The sequence below is a fragment of the Simochromis diagramma genome, unplaced genomic scaffold, assembly GCF_900408965.1.
Source record: "Simochromis diagramma unplaced genomic scaffold, fSimDia1.1 OVJJ01000165.1, whole genome shotgun sequence".
NCBI lineage: Eukaryota > Metazoa > Chordata > Actinopteri > Cichliformes > Cichlidae > Simochromis > Simochromis diagramma.
In genome coordinates this window covers 2,209,952-2,225,127 of record NW_024387467.1, presented here as the reverse complement: position 1 = coordinate 2,225,127, position 15,176 = coordinate 2,209,952, and the positions used below count along the sequence as shown (strand labels likewise).

At 44.2% G+C, this 15,176-nt stretch overlaps 1 protein-coding gene across 1 annotated transcript in view; it reads right to left on the bottom strand.

The window, feature by feature from the left end:
• Positions 1-15,176, bottom strand: part of prkx (protein kinase X-linked) — a 39,104-nt gene that overhangs the window by 12,990 nt on the left and 10,938 nt on the right. The window contains exons 2-4 of the mRNA XM_040014785.1: positions 10,314-10,482; positions 9,127-9,390; positions 3,480-3,599 (exon numbers count right to left, since the gene is read on the bottom strand). Of these exons, the coding sequence (XP_039870719.1) occupies positions 3,480-3,599; positions 9,127-9,390; positions 10,314-10,482 (553 nt within the window). The remainder of the gene's footprint in view (positions 1-3,479; positions 3,600-9,126; positions 9,391-10,313; positions 10,483-15,176) is intronic.

Genomic DNA, 15,176 nt, shown 5'->3' with positions numbered 1-15,176 from the left:
TGCTGTTTTGCTTTCACCACACCACTTCATGCATCTCTCTCTCTGCATTATTCACTTGCTGGTTACGCACCAGTCTGAGCACCAGCGCTGTCAGCCGCTGCTTTGTTTTTACTTCCGACAACAGAGCCTCATTTCTGCCGTTCAACACTAATCAAATTAAAACTTCTTAAAATGATGCAAAATTGCAAAACGCCGTGTCTGTAATCAACCCTGTAACTCTGCTTCACCTCAGCAGCATCAGGTCATGTTCACATGTTGATTCATGGTTTTCTTTCGTTTTCGTTCTACTGCAGAATATTTTTAAGGTTGTCTGCTTTACAAAGTCAGGCCAGAAAAATCTGCTTCATGTTTTTCTGTTTTATCCTGTTACTTTGATCTGCTGTGATGCTCACACCTGTGATGAAGTCTCACAAGCGTCAGCTTTGTTTCTATATATAAAAATATGGATAAATATGTGCTGTGATCAGAATTACAATATTTCTGTCTGTCTGAGGCAAAATTTCCCGATTCAAATCGAATCGATTCTACAAATCAGTGATGACACCCAGCACCATGCTGGACTGTCTCAGGGGCATCTTTACACACCTGGGGTCTTGCCTGGTGTGATAGACCCCAGCCTCTATGGATCTTGTGCTCAGAGCTTGTTCCTGTGCTGCCGTGATTAGTGCCTCTGTGCTGTCTTTCAGTCCAGCTTTGTCCAGCCACTGGTAGGATTTCTGGATGTCAGCCACCTCCTCTATCTGCCGTTCCATGATGGTTCCTCCTCTTCCTCGGGTCTCTGCTGCCTGAGGTACTCCCTAAGCATGCCGTCATGTTTGGCCATCTTCCTGATGTACTCGCAGATGTTCGTTGTCTCATCCTGGACCGTGCTGCTGACGCTCTCCAGTCCCCGGCCTCCTTCCTTCCACTTAGCCTACAGCCTCAGGCTGCTGGACGTGGGGGGAAAGCTTTCCTGGCAGCCTCTTCATGGTTAATGTACACATTACTTTAAATCTGAATATTAGCGCTGCAAAATGGAGCCTCTGCTGATTGCAAGGGAACGTTACAATAAAGAAGAATTCTCCAGAAACCAGTTGCATCCACAAAGCTAACCAATGTGGGGAGATCATGGGCTTTTCTAAAGTAAGATCCTGTCCTTGTAAAATGCCCTCGAATGAGATTTTATGTCAGCTTCATGAAACAGCCTCAGGGGAACCTCTGAGGTGTTCATTCAGTTACTAGAAAGCCTGAAGAATCACTAAATGATCATGCATCCTAGGTTTGTTCCAGCATTTTCAATTCAGATTGTATTGACGGCTGCAGTGTGGAGGAACTGGAGTCCAGACCAGCAAGTGTCCCCTCCAGCAGCTCCATGTAACCACCAGGCTGATGCTCTGCTGAGCTGAGGTGGAAAATCAGGTACTGCAGAAAAGTAAGTTGTAGAAGAAATAAGGTTTCATATACACGGCCACATGTACTGCAACTGCAAATACAAAAAGGGTACTGGTTTCCATTAAGGACAGGAATATGGGCCCAGAAGTAAAACTTATAAGGGAGACTTTCCCCCTCATCCTTGACTTGATGTTTTTCCTACACATGCTTTGGCCCAAAGCAGGATGATCTACTGATGCTGAGTTCTCAAAAACAGCTGCTGCATTCTTTGGTGGAGACGTGTGACAAACAGCTTCACGGCGATGCTGAATGAAGAGTCTTTGTCCGACTGTGGAAGTGTCCCTCTGCTGGGAGCAGCACAGCCTGCAGCTTTTCCCACATACACCAACACTTCAACGCCTGCTCACACTCATGCTTGGAAAAAGGTCACATTCCTTCCACCAATTCAAAGCCATGGAGCTTTTCCCAGCAAAACACAGAACCTAGATGGAGGAGGAGGATAGGCCAGGCTCACAGAAAGGTGGCATTTCAGTGCAAGTGGAGGAGGGCGCTCCACGGGGTTCAGCGTGATTGATGTAAGAGCGTTATGTAGAGTCTGGACAGGTGTCAGTGGCACATCAAGGGTCAATATGAAACTCTGTGAAAGCTTTTTCCTTTCAGACTGGAATGTGTCCCGAGTCACTGCTTCGTGTGTCTCTCCAGACAGACGGTCTGAAGATTTTGCACTGAGAGACAGAGTCCACAGTTTAACTCTTTCTTCCACCCTCAGGCAGTTTTTACACATTTGTGTTAAGCCCCGCCCCCCCGTCACTGAGGGAAATTTCAGTTAAGATCCTCTTTCCTCCGTTTTGCTTAGTTGCAGAATAGAAAGTGATGCAGTGTGGGATGCACAAACAGACGACACTGAGGAAGCCTAAATCCACAGAAACACTGTGGGAAGTTCTCACCAATGCTAAACCAGCTACTCGCCAGTTGGCTTGAAAACCTGTTTTTCTGTCTTCACTCATTTTGTGGTAACTACAAAGTACTCCTGCCATTACTTTCAAAGGGTCTCTGGCATGTTGTAGTGCTTCCAACCTTTGCACAGTGCTGTACATAATGCAACATGCACTGTGCAGTGAAATCATTGCTGGATTAATGTCTCTGAAACAAGCCAATCACAGCCTTCAGCACTGCTCGAATGCCACAGACGAATGGAAATCCTTATTGTTTGTGAGCACATGAGAACAAACAGAGGTGCTTTCTATAAGGATCAGTGCTGTTGTTCTTCCTGTGCTACAATGAGGCCCATTCACAGATCAATTTGTCCCAGCTCTACAGCCTCTAATAATGACAAGATTTCCCAGCATGAGACAATAACAGCAGTAATGCAGGTCTCTCCTGGAAATGAGATTTTTACCTGTAAAAACAAAGGACTAATAAGTCAAAGTACGATTAACGGAATAATTCTTCTGCTCCATGAACACAAACCACTGCAGTGGTCTGCTCTCTCCGTGCTGCTTTATGTCTACCCAAAAGCTTATTTCAGGGATGTGAGGGAGACCTCGGTGGTTGTCAGTGTGTACCTGCCTTATTGTGTGTATCTGCAGATATTTCTCTGAGCTGTCAGACTGTAGATTTCAGCACGTCTCCCTCCACATATCAGCCGTGGCCTTGGGCCTGACTTTAACCTCCTAAGACCCAAAATCTTCCACAGGATACATTTTGAATCCCTCTTTGATATTTGGGCTGATTGGGTCCTGATGAATGTAAAAACAAAGAATTACCAGATCTTTTTCTACCTTATTTTTGTTTCTAAGAAAAATCAGAGCCACATATGAAGATGTTCATTTATAATGTTGATAGAACAGTAGCAGCATAACGTCCTCGTCAGTGGACATCAGGCCCTTGTAGAGCAAAAGTGAGTATTTTGGTCTAAATAACCCAAAATGTGATGCCCACATATGTGGACGCAGGTCCTAGGAGGTTAAAGGTCAAACAGGTTCGACTCTGACTGCCTTTTACAAAATGAAGGAGTGCAGATTTACCCCAGTCGGTCTAATGGAGGAGAGTGCCCTCTAGTGTTTACAGCAGGTGTAGCGATGTTTACCATGGACTGCACCACTTACCCAGCCAGCATTTCAAAGATGAGGATGCCCAGAGCCCACCAGTCCACTGCCCGGCCGTGACCTTTGCTTTGGATGACTTCAGGGGCCAGATACTCAGGAGTCCCACACAGAGTCCAGGTCCTGATTGCCAGAGAGGACATCAAATATTTATTCCATCTCCTGCTTCTTCGATCCAAACCTACTTGTGTGACAGCTGAGTTATTATGAATGACAGGTTTCATTTTAATTTTCTTTCTGTCAAAGTTATTGATTCTTTCCATATAACTAGCAGAGTAAGAACAGCTTTGGTGTGAAATGGCTTCATGTTCAGATCATAAATGAATGTTATTCATTCATTCAGTGGCTAAACTGGCCACAGAAGACCAACGTGAGCCTTTTTATGATGAATGATTTCAGGTGATTCTAACATCCTTCTCATTTGTATTTGCATCACCATGATGCTTCTGCAGTTGGTCCAGAGACAAGATGCAAACACAAACACAGTTCTGTGATCCCCGTCATCATTTCTTTTTGTAATCTTTACCTTCCACACTTCATTTTACGCTATCGTTTGTTTCGTGGTGTCGCAAAATAAACTGTTTACGGTAATATTTGTTCATGTTCTGATGTCGCTGTAGTGGCTATATTCATTTCTTCTTTCTCTTATATTTAATAAAACCACACTACGGACGCACAAGCGCCTGTTTTTATGCGTCGTCGTTAGCAACAACGACGGTAAAACCATCGCGTGTCCGCTTGTTTATGTTCCACATAAACCTTTCACAATAAAGCTCAAGATCCTGTTGAGACTTTTCAAAATAAACTGAATCACGTGAAAGATGCAGATTATTTACGGATGAGAAGTAAAAAAGAGCCGCCAGGTGCTAAAAAATAAAGCTTAGACTCAAAAGTTAGAACAGGCTTTTCCCCGCAGCACGCCGTGTGATAAATACAAAGAAAACGGCGCCGTTACAACTTATGTCTAAAACGTATCGTTTCATGCATCGGTTACAACACTCGACTCCAGCTACACGACGCGCAGCTGGAAACACTTCACGCAAGTCGAGCTGCCCGAGATTCACAGAGTTTACAGGAAATGTTACATTTTTGTGATTTACATCGTTATCGGGACGATAGATGTCTGATATCGGGACATGAGGTTTTGGTCATATCGCACAGCCGTAGGCCGGCAGTGAAATCAAATACTGACCAACAAATGAAGGAGGTGTGAACAATAACGGGAAGCAGGAGCAGCTTTAGAGATGCTGTCTGTGTACACTGCCTTACACTTAATGCAATATGCTGCTTTAGTCAACTCTATTCACATTTGTAAACCTCCTTTCAGTTGGGTACACACGATAATGTTACCTTCAGAACAACTTACGCCCGTTCTAGGGTGGACACAGTCTGAGACAAAGGCTCAATCATGTCGACCAGAACTTTTCAAAATAAGTGAAATGACAATTTGTGAGGTGAAAGAATAAACATGCACAACACTGTTTCAGTCTCTCCACAAAGAACAAGTCCACCAAATGATCCCATACTTAGAGGAGCCTTGGAAGATCGTCCTGACTCCACACAGCTAAACAAGCATGCTGGTGAGAGCTGCTTTTGATGCATACAAACTCTCCTGTTATTGTGCAGACTCACATGATCACATGCTCCAAATCCCAGAGTGGAGAACAGATTTATAGACTGTCACATTAATATAGTGGCAGCCATGTTTAGAGAGACAGCAATCCTGTCAAACGCTACTATTCATGTCCATGAATGTGTGCGAATGGAAAACACACAAAGCTTCCATTAAATGCATGTACCGACCGAGAGGTGGGACACACCCTGGACAGGTTGCCAGACTAACACAGACACACTCACACCTACACACAGTTTAACCCCTCCACCTGCATGTGTTTAGACTGGCAGGAAGTCGCAGTAACCCGGAGAGAACCCACCTGGACACTGGGAGAAAACCATCAGTGAATATGGGCAACAGAGGCATTTGTTACTGCTGCTGTTGACCCCGCCCACATGTCCAGTCTAGCATGTTTAATTGTCTCTCCCTCTCCGTCCTCAGAATTTACAGACCAATAAAAGGCTTAAACTGATCTGTATTCAGACTGGATACAGCTGGTGCTGGACACACACCCACACTCTGCTCTCACCTGGATCTGAAGCTGTGCTGTGAACCATGAAGCGCAGAACAGGAACACAAATCTGTAACTAAACTAATAAAGTACATCAGCTGCTTTGCAGCAACTGGTGACACACCAGCAGACTAATGGAACAAAGAAAAACCAGCCGACACTATTAGTCACAGCATCGCTCCTGCACATTTCAGTTAGGCGTGTTTTAAATGTGCATCACCTCTGCATCATCTTTCTGCCACAGCAACCAAAGTCTTATTTAGTCTATTACTGACAAAGCAGCCACGCCAGTGTGTGAGCGCACTGCAGCATCACTGGGCAGGTTTCATCCTCCAACACAGAACATTAGAGGACAATATCAGAAGATCAGACTGAAATACATCATTATCACCACTACAGCTGTTTGTAGAGGTGCTGTGATGAAATGCAGGGACTCGCCCGAACTCGCCTGTGATGGAAGTCTAGAGCAGATTACTTGCATGTGGCTGTGCATGCTCCTGTCTAGCTGATTGACACTCTCTGCATGTGCCACACACACCCACACACATGCACACACACACACGCACACACACACACACACGCACACACACGCACACACACACACACACACTCCTCTGTCAAAGCCACTTGTCCTTTGTTGAAGAGCACTTGGTCCAGTGCCAGCCTTTCATCATTTGTCACCAATATCACCTAGGTAATGACCTCTTTCAACCAGTTACCATGACAACAGTAATTTGTATGGAAATCACGTCGCCCCGGCGGAGGATGAGGAGGCTGCTGCTGTCGGTAGAATCATACGTGGGGTGCAGGATGGACATAAGTGTGATATGTGATGATATCGAGGGATGTGTTCTTGCTCTTCACAGTTTCGTGTCGTCACGTTTGAACGTGCTGATGAGTGTATCTGCCAGCAGGGGGCACTGTGGAGACACGGGCAGGTCTGTGCTTTATCACAACCTGAACGTGGAGAGCACAACAAAGCTCGTGGCAATCAGGCAGTTGTCTTCCTATTCCAGGCAATTCTGCTGCCCTCCATTTATATAAGAGGGTCACTTGCACATCAGAAAGGTATCTGCTGTCCATCTGTTCTGCTCTCGCAGTCTGGGGGGAAATGTAATCTTACACCATTATGTTTACATGTACAGCTCTGGGCGAAATGCAGAGAAACTGAGACCGCAGTGCAGACATTAAGCCATCTCTTCCTTCACTCTGCATCTTCGACATTCTGCTGAGGTGACCGGGAGATCTCGACCACTGTATATCTAATTCAGGCTAAAGGACGCCAGTTTCTCCTCCAGTGAAACATTTCCTCCATCTCACAGGAACATGAAGCTCTCTACGAGCTAACTGGCCAATCAAACTCAAAACAACACAACCATCCAGTGCGCAGCATGAGTCCAAGCCAAAGTGCTTTTACCTGTTGTGAACGTCCTCAGTGAGTGAAAAGCCATCAAGCTGCCTCTGTGAACTCTCCCCTGTGAACGCTTTCGTGCGTCTTTTAAATTTCAGCTAAAGCCGTGACAGTGGACGTGCACCGTGTGCACAATCCAGCAGAACCTCACAGTTAAAACAGTCCTAAATAAAAAGACAAAGGGCGGCTTCTGCCTCACACGAGTGCAGCGGCTGTTTGTGTCCAGGGCTGCTGACCGATGGTCGTTTGTGCTCTTTCTCAGGCAAATAGCTGCAGAAAAACAGAATTTATGCAGCAAAAATACAAAATGCCAAATTTATCCAATCACATTCAGCCCAAAATCCCACACTTCAATCAACAACATCCAACATGTTCTATTTTATTGGATCATTTAAAAAAATAATGTCACCAAATGACAGCAGATGCTGTCCGAGGTCATTTACTGTGCACACATCCATGGATCCCACAGTAGTTACATAAACACGCAAACAGTAAACATTCAGATGTGTTCCCACAAAATACTCTGTTATGAGGAGAACAAACTTCACTACTGTAAACGTAATGAAGTGCAACCTGAATCCTCACAAACCAGGACATAACCGGGTATAGACGCAGCGCAGTGAGCCGTGTGGGCAGAGCACCGACAGCATTTGCAATCAAGAGGACATTTGTTCCTCACATCATTATCTTGTATGAATTACAGACGTATCGCTTTATAAAGAAGATTTTATGTACAGTAGGAAGGAGCTGAGACACAGAGGCAGGCAGATGTAATGCTTGTAAAATTATAATATAAAGGTTCAGTCTCACAAACTGAACCTGATATTTGCAGGTTCCAACCAAAGGTCAGCTCAGGTCTGACCTCTAGGTTTAGCAGTAGCCTGTGGGGCACAGTGAGACGCAGGGAAGGGACAGCCACCCATGTGTGCATCACATGATGCTAATCTGGGCTTTTTTCTTTGGTAACATATCTTTTAATCAGATTCAGTAAAACACACAGCAAATAAAGTCTGTGCATTAAAACGTGGACACATTAATGTGGAACAGAAAGTTCCTTCTTTCATGGTTTATTAAAAGTACTGTCAGCCTGCGGGCGCACACCTCTATGCTCTCAAAATCTCATGTCGCCTCGTTTTCAAGTTATTGCGTTTGTAAGATTTTCAGAAAACGTGACCTCCGATCTTGAGGTCATAGATCTCGTCAGAGAGTTTTAATGCGACCTGTGGTGCTGTTCTCCAGTTGGTGGATTCACACCACCTGACCATACTTCACGAGCCTCTGACGGCTGAGGGGTGACATGAAGTTCTGGTGTGAAAGAAACATGATTGCATTAGAAAAAGCAACAAGCCCAGGCTTATTAGACAAGAACGTATTATTAGTATTATTAACGTAAAAGATGAACATAACGTTCAATACATCTTGCAGCTGTATGTACTAAATGTTTTACTATAAACAGGCAAATGTGTTGGAAGGACACGTCTGCCGTGGATCAGACGAAGCCTTCAACTCAGTTTATGAGCACGTCTGGTTAGAATCAGCTGCTTTGTTGCTCCTGGCTTTGTTTCTATAAATACATGATATCATTTGTTATCTGTCATCTGGCTTTACAGATCATTTCAGAGACTATTCCAAATTCCTTTCAGCTCTGACAAGCAATCATCTATTTTCTCCACCAATCACAGAGGCTAATTTTCTGCAGTGGGACACCTTCAAGAGCAATAGAAAGATGGAGTCTGTGTGCTGCACAGAGTTATACACCAAATCATTGCTACCACTGCTGCCCTTTCAAGTTAAACCTCAGTTACTCGTCTCCAACATCTACGATCAGCTTTCATTACTTGATGAGGCATCGTGACTGAGGCTGAGGGGCTCATGATGGACTCGTGCAACTGAAAGCTACAAAAGGCTTGTTGAACGAAATCCACAAGAAGCTATTTTATTGCAAAACACATCTTTATTCCAAAGACAGCTCTGTATCGTCCCCAGCATCAGCTAGTGTCTTATGGGTGTTACTTGTTTCAACAATACGCATTCGTTACCTTAAATCTTTCTTCTGCATTTAGTTTTTACCTCAAAACAAATATCCAGTGAGCACACAAACACTGGTTTTTACCTGTCCGTGAGCTTCTTGGCGAAGCCAAAGTCGGTCAGACGGATGTGTCCTTCGCTGTCCAGCAAGATGTTCTCAGGCTTCAGGTCTCGATACACAATTTCTTTGGAGTGGAGGTACTCAATGGCACAAACGATCTCAGAGGTATAGAAAAGGCCCGTGGCGTTGCTGAAGCGCCCACGGCTCCGTAAGTAGCTGAAGAGCTCGCCGCCCGGCACGTAGTCCATGAGCATATAGAGAAAACGTTCATCGTGGTGAGTCCAGAACCTGCCACGTAACAGACAGCAGGGTCAAACGTGCTGTTAGCTCAGGCTTACATTTAGCTTTTATCATCACGGTCTTGTTCAGTCCTACAAGTTCACTGCAGGGTAAAACTGTTAACGTCTAAATAAGTGGAGAGAATCACATCAGATGAGAAGCTGCATCATTCTGCGGCTCTTTTATGTCCCAGTGGTGTTTGGACAGGCGTGCAGGAAGCGTTTCAGCTGGAGGGCACTTCAGATGAACGAGGACAAAAAAGCACCGTCACTGATGAAGATGGAGGAGGCTGCTGGCCTCTCTGACCCTCACATACGTTTCAGCTCTACTCTTGCTTTCACAATTTGTCATTTCTATCCTTTATGTAACACAGAAAACACAACGCTCCATGTTACACGCTAAAGAGTAAACGTGTTTTCTTATGATGCTTTGGATTATTCACACCAAAACACATCGAAACTGAGAAACATTCAAGTCAATTTTATTTTATTTATATAGGTTGAGATCACAACAACAATCACCTCAAAGCGAACCATAACCCTGTTTGTGAAGGAGTTTCAATTCAACTCTGGATTTAACAGGAAGCCAGCAAAGAGAATGTGACAGAAACATTGCCTCTCTTCTAGTCCCTCATCATCTACACTGCCTGTAATGAAGCATGTAAATGTAAACCTGGGCTTAGCACTGAACCCTGTGGAACTCCATAATTGACCTCAGTGTGTGAACTACTCTTTCAAGGATGTTTGATATAAAGGAAGGTTGGAGATTGGCCTGTAATTAGCTAAGACTGCTGGGTCTAGAGATGCTTTTTGAGTAAAGGTTTAACTACAGCCAGCTTGAAGGCCTGTGGTACACAGCTGATTATTAGAGATAGGTTGATCATATTTACAACTGGACTACGAGCCCCCATGTGTTTGCAGATGAGCACTCACAGTCTGATGAGAAAGGAGTGGTTGACCTCGCTCAGCACCTCCTTCTCGTTGTGGACGTGCTGCTCCTGCTTCAGTCGGATCACGTCAGGGATCTTCATCTGCTTCAGGGCAAAGAAGGCCCTGCTCTTTTTGTCCTTGACCAGGAAGACCCGTCCAAAAGTCCCCGTGCCTAAAGTGGGAGAAACAGGGGGAAGTAGGGGGTCACACAGGGGAACTTGACCATGACAAAGGATTGTTTATCAAGCAGGAGTAATCATCAGCCTGGAACCAAGGCCGTCCTGGTGCCAGGCAGGCGCAGCTCAGGCAGGCTGCTCTTCCCAGCGTGTTTTGGATGTTTTTAGCTGCATGTGAACAGGTTATGTGTGTGTCTTAGTTCTTATTTAATGTTTCTAATAGTACGCAGGAGCACACCAGCAAGTCTGTGGTGCAAGAGTCTTTACACCCTTCATTTTTTTAGATGCCGTTTTACATTGTGTCAGGAAAAATGCACAAAATGGATTTATTGAAACCTCTGCATACTTTTAAACATATAAGGAAAATGCAGTATTTGTACAATTCTACCAAGCTTCACAGTCAATATTTGGTGTGACCCTTTTTTCCTTCACTACAAGCTGAACTCTTTTTCTTTAATCAATCTGTAAGCACAACTCAGCTTGTTTGAAGGGCGTTCTTTGGCTGCCCTTTGTTAGGAGAAAAACTAACTTCACTATAAGCAACACTTACAGATCCAGAGGGCAGACTTATAATACTTAATGTATGAAGTTTGTGTTTGGCTAGTATATATGGTCCAAATGTTGATGACCCCTCCTTTCTTCATTCCTTCCCTTTCTGATCACTGACACAGACTCATAATAGGAGGAGACTTCAACCTAGATTTAATCCAGAAATTGACACGCTCAGTACAGCAGGAAAAAAACATTTTAAAGACCTTTATGCAGCTTTACACTCATCACAGATGAATCCCTCCGATGCTGACACTGCAGAACTTCTTAACAATATAACTCTACTGGAACTAAACGGATTCACCATTAGCAGCAGCAGCAATCTGACCAAACGTAGCTATCAAAGTTCAAACTGAAGACAGACCAGAAGGTGAGCCTATACGCTTATGACGTGTTACTTTCCTCACAACGGTTGACCATCACATTTTGTTAGATAGGCTGAGACACTGGGTGGGTATATCAGGGTCTGCTTTGGACTGTTTCTGTGAGCGATTCTTCTCTGTGGCTTCCTCTAAGTTCAGCTCTTCCTCCACTTCTCTTGCCTATGGTGTGCCACAAGGTTCTGTGTTGGGACCCTTATTGTTTTTGTTGTATTTACTCCCTCTTCAGCACTTATTGAGCACTTTTAAGGACATTTCTTATCACTGCTATGCAGATGATATTCAGTTATATATCTCCTTTAAGAGAAAACTGAAGTCCTTGTTTATGCTCCTGATAAATTTGTGCCCTTGGTAGTGGAACATTTAGGCCCTCTTGCTTCATTTGCCAAATCTTCTATTAGGAATCTTGGTGTTACTTTTGACCCAGCTCTGACGTTGGACGCTCACGTTATATCTCTGGTCCGCTCCTGTTTTTACCATTTAAGAAACTTTGCTGAGTCCTACTGTGTCACGCTCTGAACTGACAATGATCATACATGCATTTATTTCATCTTGTTTGGACTATTGTAATTCTTTGTTCACCTGTCTAAGTAATGCCTCCTTGGACCGTCTGCAGGGCGCTCTGCAGGGTGCTCAGCATGCTGCCGCGAGGCTTTTGACCAAGTCTTCCAGGTACTCCCATGCCACACCCCTGCTGATCCAGCTGCATTGGCTCCCCATAAAATTCAGAGTCCACTTTTAGATTATGATTTTGGCATTCAGGGCTCTGCATGGACAAGCACCAACATACATCAGTGATCTTTTACATCCTTACATCCCCAGTAGGTCCCTGAGGTCATGTCCACCACACGAGGTTGAAAACAAAAGGAGACAGAGCTTCTGTAACTGTGGCCCCCAGACTCTGGAACTCCCATCTTCCATTGAGCCTGAGATCTGTGGACTCAGTCATCTCTTTTAAAAAACAACTAAAAACTCATCTTTTTAAACTGGCTTTTGGTTGATTTTTGTTTTTATGTTTTAGCTTCTGTGAAGCACTTTGTGATTTTATCTTGAAAGGTCCTATATAAACAACATTTTACTTTACTTACAAACCTTGCTAAAGACGATCACATTTATTGATAAGTTTTCATCCATATCAGACACTCCATCGACCAGAGTAAATCAGCAGCTCTGCCTCTGAACTGTCAGACACCGCTCCAATATATTCAGGTAACATTACATATCCAGGTATACATTTTTCAGCCGAGCTCTTAAACCTGATCCAGTTGAATCATATTCCATTATTAAAAATGCTAGAGGGTGATCTCACACACTGAAGAACTTTACCTATATCACTCATGGGAAGAGTTGCCACTAAAATGATGAGTCTGCTGAAAATAAACTACTCATTTTCACTGATCCCTAATAAACCCTCTCTTACTTGGTTTAGATCACTAGACGCCAACATTTCAAAATGTTCATCACAGAAAAGTCTAAACTCTACAAAAACCAAAACATGAGTGTGATCTAGAACTGACAAATCTTTCTCACCATTTCTTATCCAATAGATCTGTTTTAAAATAGATTAAACCAAGCTTCTTAGTAGGGCTGCACGATTTTGCATAAAATGAGAATCACGATTTTTTGGCTTAGAATTGAGATCACGATTCTCTCACGATTTTCTTTTCCAGTATAAATATTTATTGCACTTATTAACTGCACATCAACTTCGTAACAGTTGAGACTGAACATAAAAACAATAAATAAACATAAAAACAACAAATGTCTCACGTTTTGTTGTTGCCGCAAAATGTTGTACTGCTTGTAATTCCGTCTCCACCGTTGCTCGACGCTGCGTGTACAGAGCAGGTAGTGCAACAATAGAAAAATAGTTGCGGGACGGCACTGTGTAGCGTTTGTCTAGGGTGTTGATCGTTTTCCTAAATCCCTCGTTTTGCACAGTGTTGATGGGAGCCATATCTTTGGTCAGGTGATAAGTGATAGCCTCCGTAATTTCTTTGTGCCTGCGGGAGTTAGACGGGTATAGGGAAGCGCTGTATAAGGTTCCCGTTATTGATGTTTGGGTGGTTGACCGGGACGGATTTTCTCCTGTCACTTTCTCGTCATCCCTGACGTGCTCTCCGTTGTTTTTTCCTGCTAATTTTAGCATCACACGGCACAGCTTCTGTATCACGTGGTATAAGGCTCCGCCCTTGTCATTTGTTGAGCAGGAAGAGTGAGCGCTTGTTTTCATGCAGATTACGTCCCGGATCAAAATGCGGTACAATCGTCGTCTTTTTTTTTTTCTTTTTTTTTTTTTTATCGTTGTCATTTGGAAATGAGATCGCACATAAGTATGAATCGAGATCGCGATTTTCTAACGATTATTCCTGCAGCCCTACTTCTTAGACAGCCCTATGCTGGACCCAGAGCAAGCCTTCTGTAGAAAAGTGAAAATCTCCAGTCTGCCACCATCAGCTCCAGCATTGAGCATCATAAGTGCTTTAAAACCGTCAACATAAACACTTCTCTCACAGTCTGGTGGGAAGTCTCCACTTAGCCCATGAAACTAACACCGATTTGGAACAATCCCGATATTTATCAGAAAAAGACAATGCTTTGCAGTTTTTCCCACTGTGGCACGAGAAGGGGAAAAATCCAGAACATGTTCTACAAGATGGAAAATTTGTTTCATTTGAAGAACCTGTATCAACACATAGAATCAGCAAATGTACATTTCTTGAATATGAGAAACTGAAATCATCATACAGGAAAGATTCAATCCCAGTGACCTGAATCTAGAAATACCTACTTGGGTGTCAAACGTTTTAAATATCTGTACCTCAAAAAGATTGTATTGTTTAAAAATGACAAATCAATTTCGCTCCCAACCATAAACTGGGAGCAAAACTTCTGGACACAAGTACGCTTAAACACCTTTGAAATGACTGAAAGCCCCAACATGCACCTTATACAGCAGTCCCTACAGAACACACCTCAGAGGGCAAAGTTCGTTCCAAGTGGACCTCACTCAGTCGAACACGTGCACTTATTGCAAAAACAACTCTGCTGAGACTTATATGCATGCTATATGGTCCTGAGCACATGTGGATAAGACCTATGACCACATGTCTCGTTACAGCATACCAACCTCACCCAAACTGTGCAACTGCAGTGATAGAGGTGAACTAGATATGGAAGCAAATACATCTTTTATACTCCTTCTTTCCTTACGAATCACAAAGAAAAGTATCCTCATGAACTGGAAACCAAAAAACACCTTATGCACCAATCAAAATAGAAACGGGTGGAATGTCTGCCTCTTCACCAAACCACGGACAGATGAATTTGTCTCCCTCCGGCCCCCACTGATCAATTCCACTACTTAATGGGGGTGGTTGGGTGTAGTCTCATTTCCCTGTTTGACTTGCAGGTGGATGATGATGGTCTCTGGGACTACGGGTGTCTGGTGGCCTCCTGGGGGCTGGAGAGCTGCGGTTGCAGTTTTGGAGTGTCTATGCATCTGCCTCAGTTGGTGACGGTTGAGAAGTGGGGTGGGTGCTGCCTAACGGTCTTGGGATGTGGGCACTGGGGTGCTTGTGGTGTGGGGGACTTGGCCTCATCTGGGCAGGGGCGAGTGCTGGGCCTGGGATCCCACGCCCGGGGTTGCCTGGTCTCTGGCTGTGTCCCTCCTTCTGTGGGGGCTGTCTGCACCTCCCTGGCCAACTCGCCGTGCAGTTTGGGCCGACCCACATTAGAATGTCCACTCTGCGCCTCGTGGG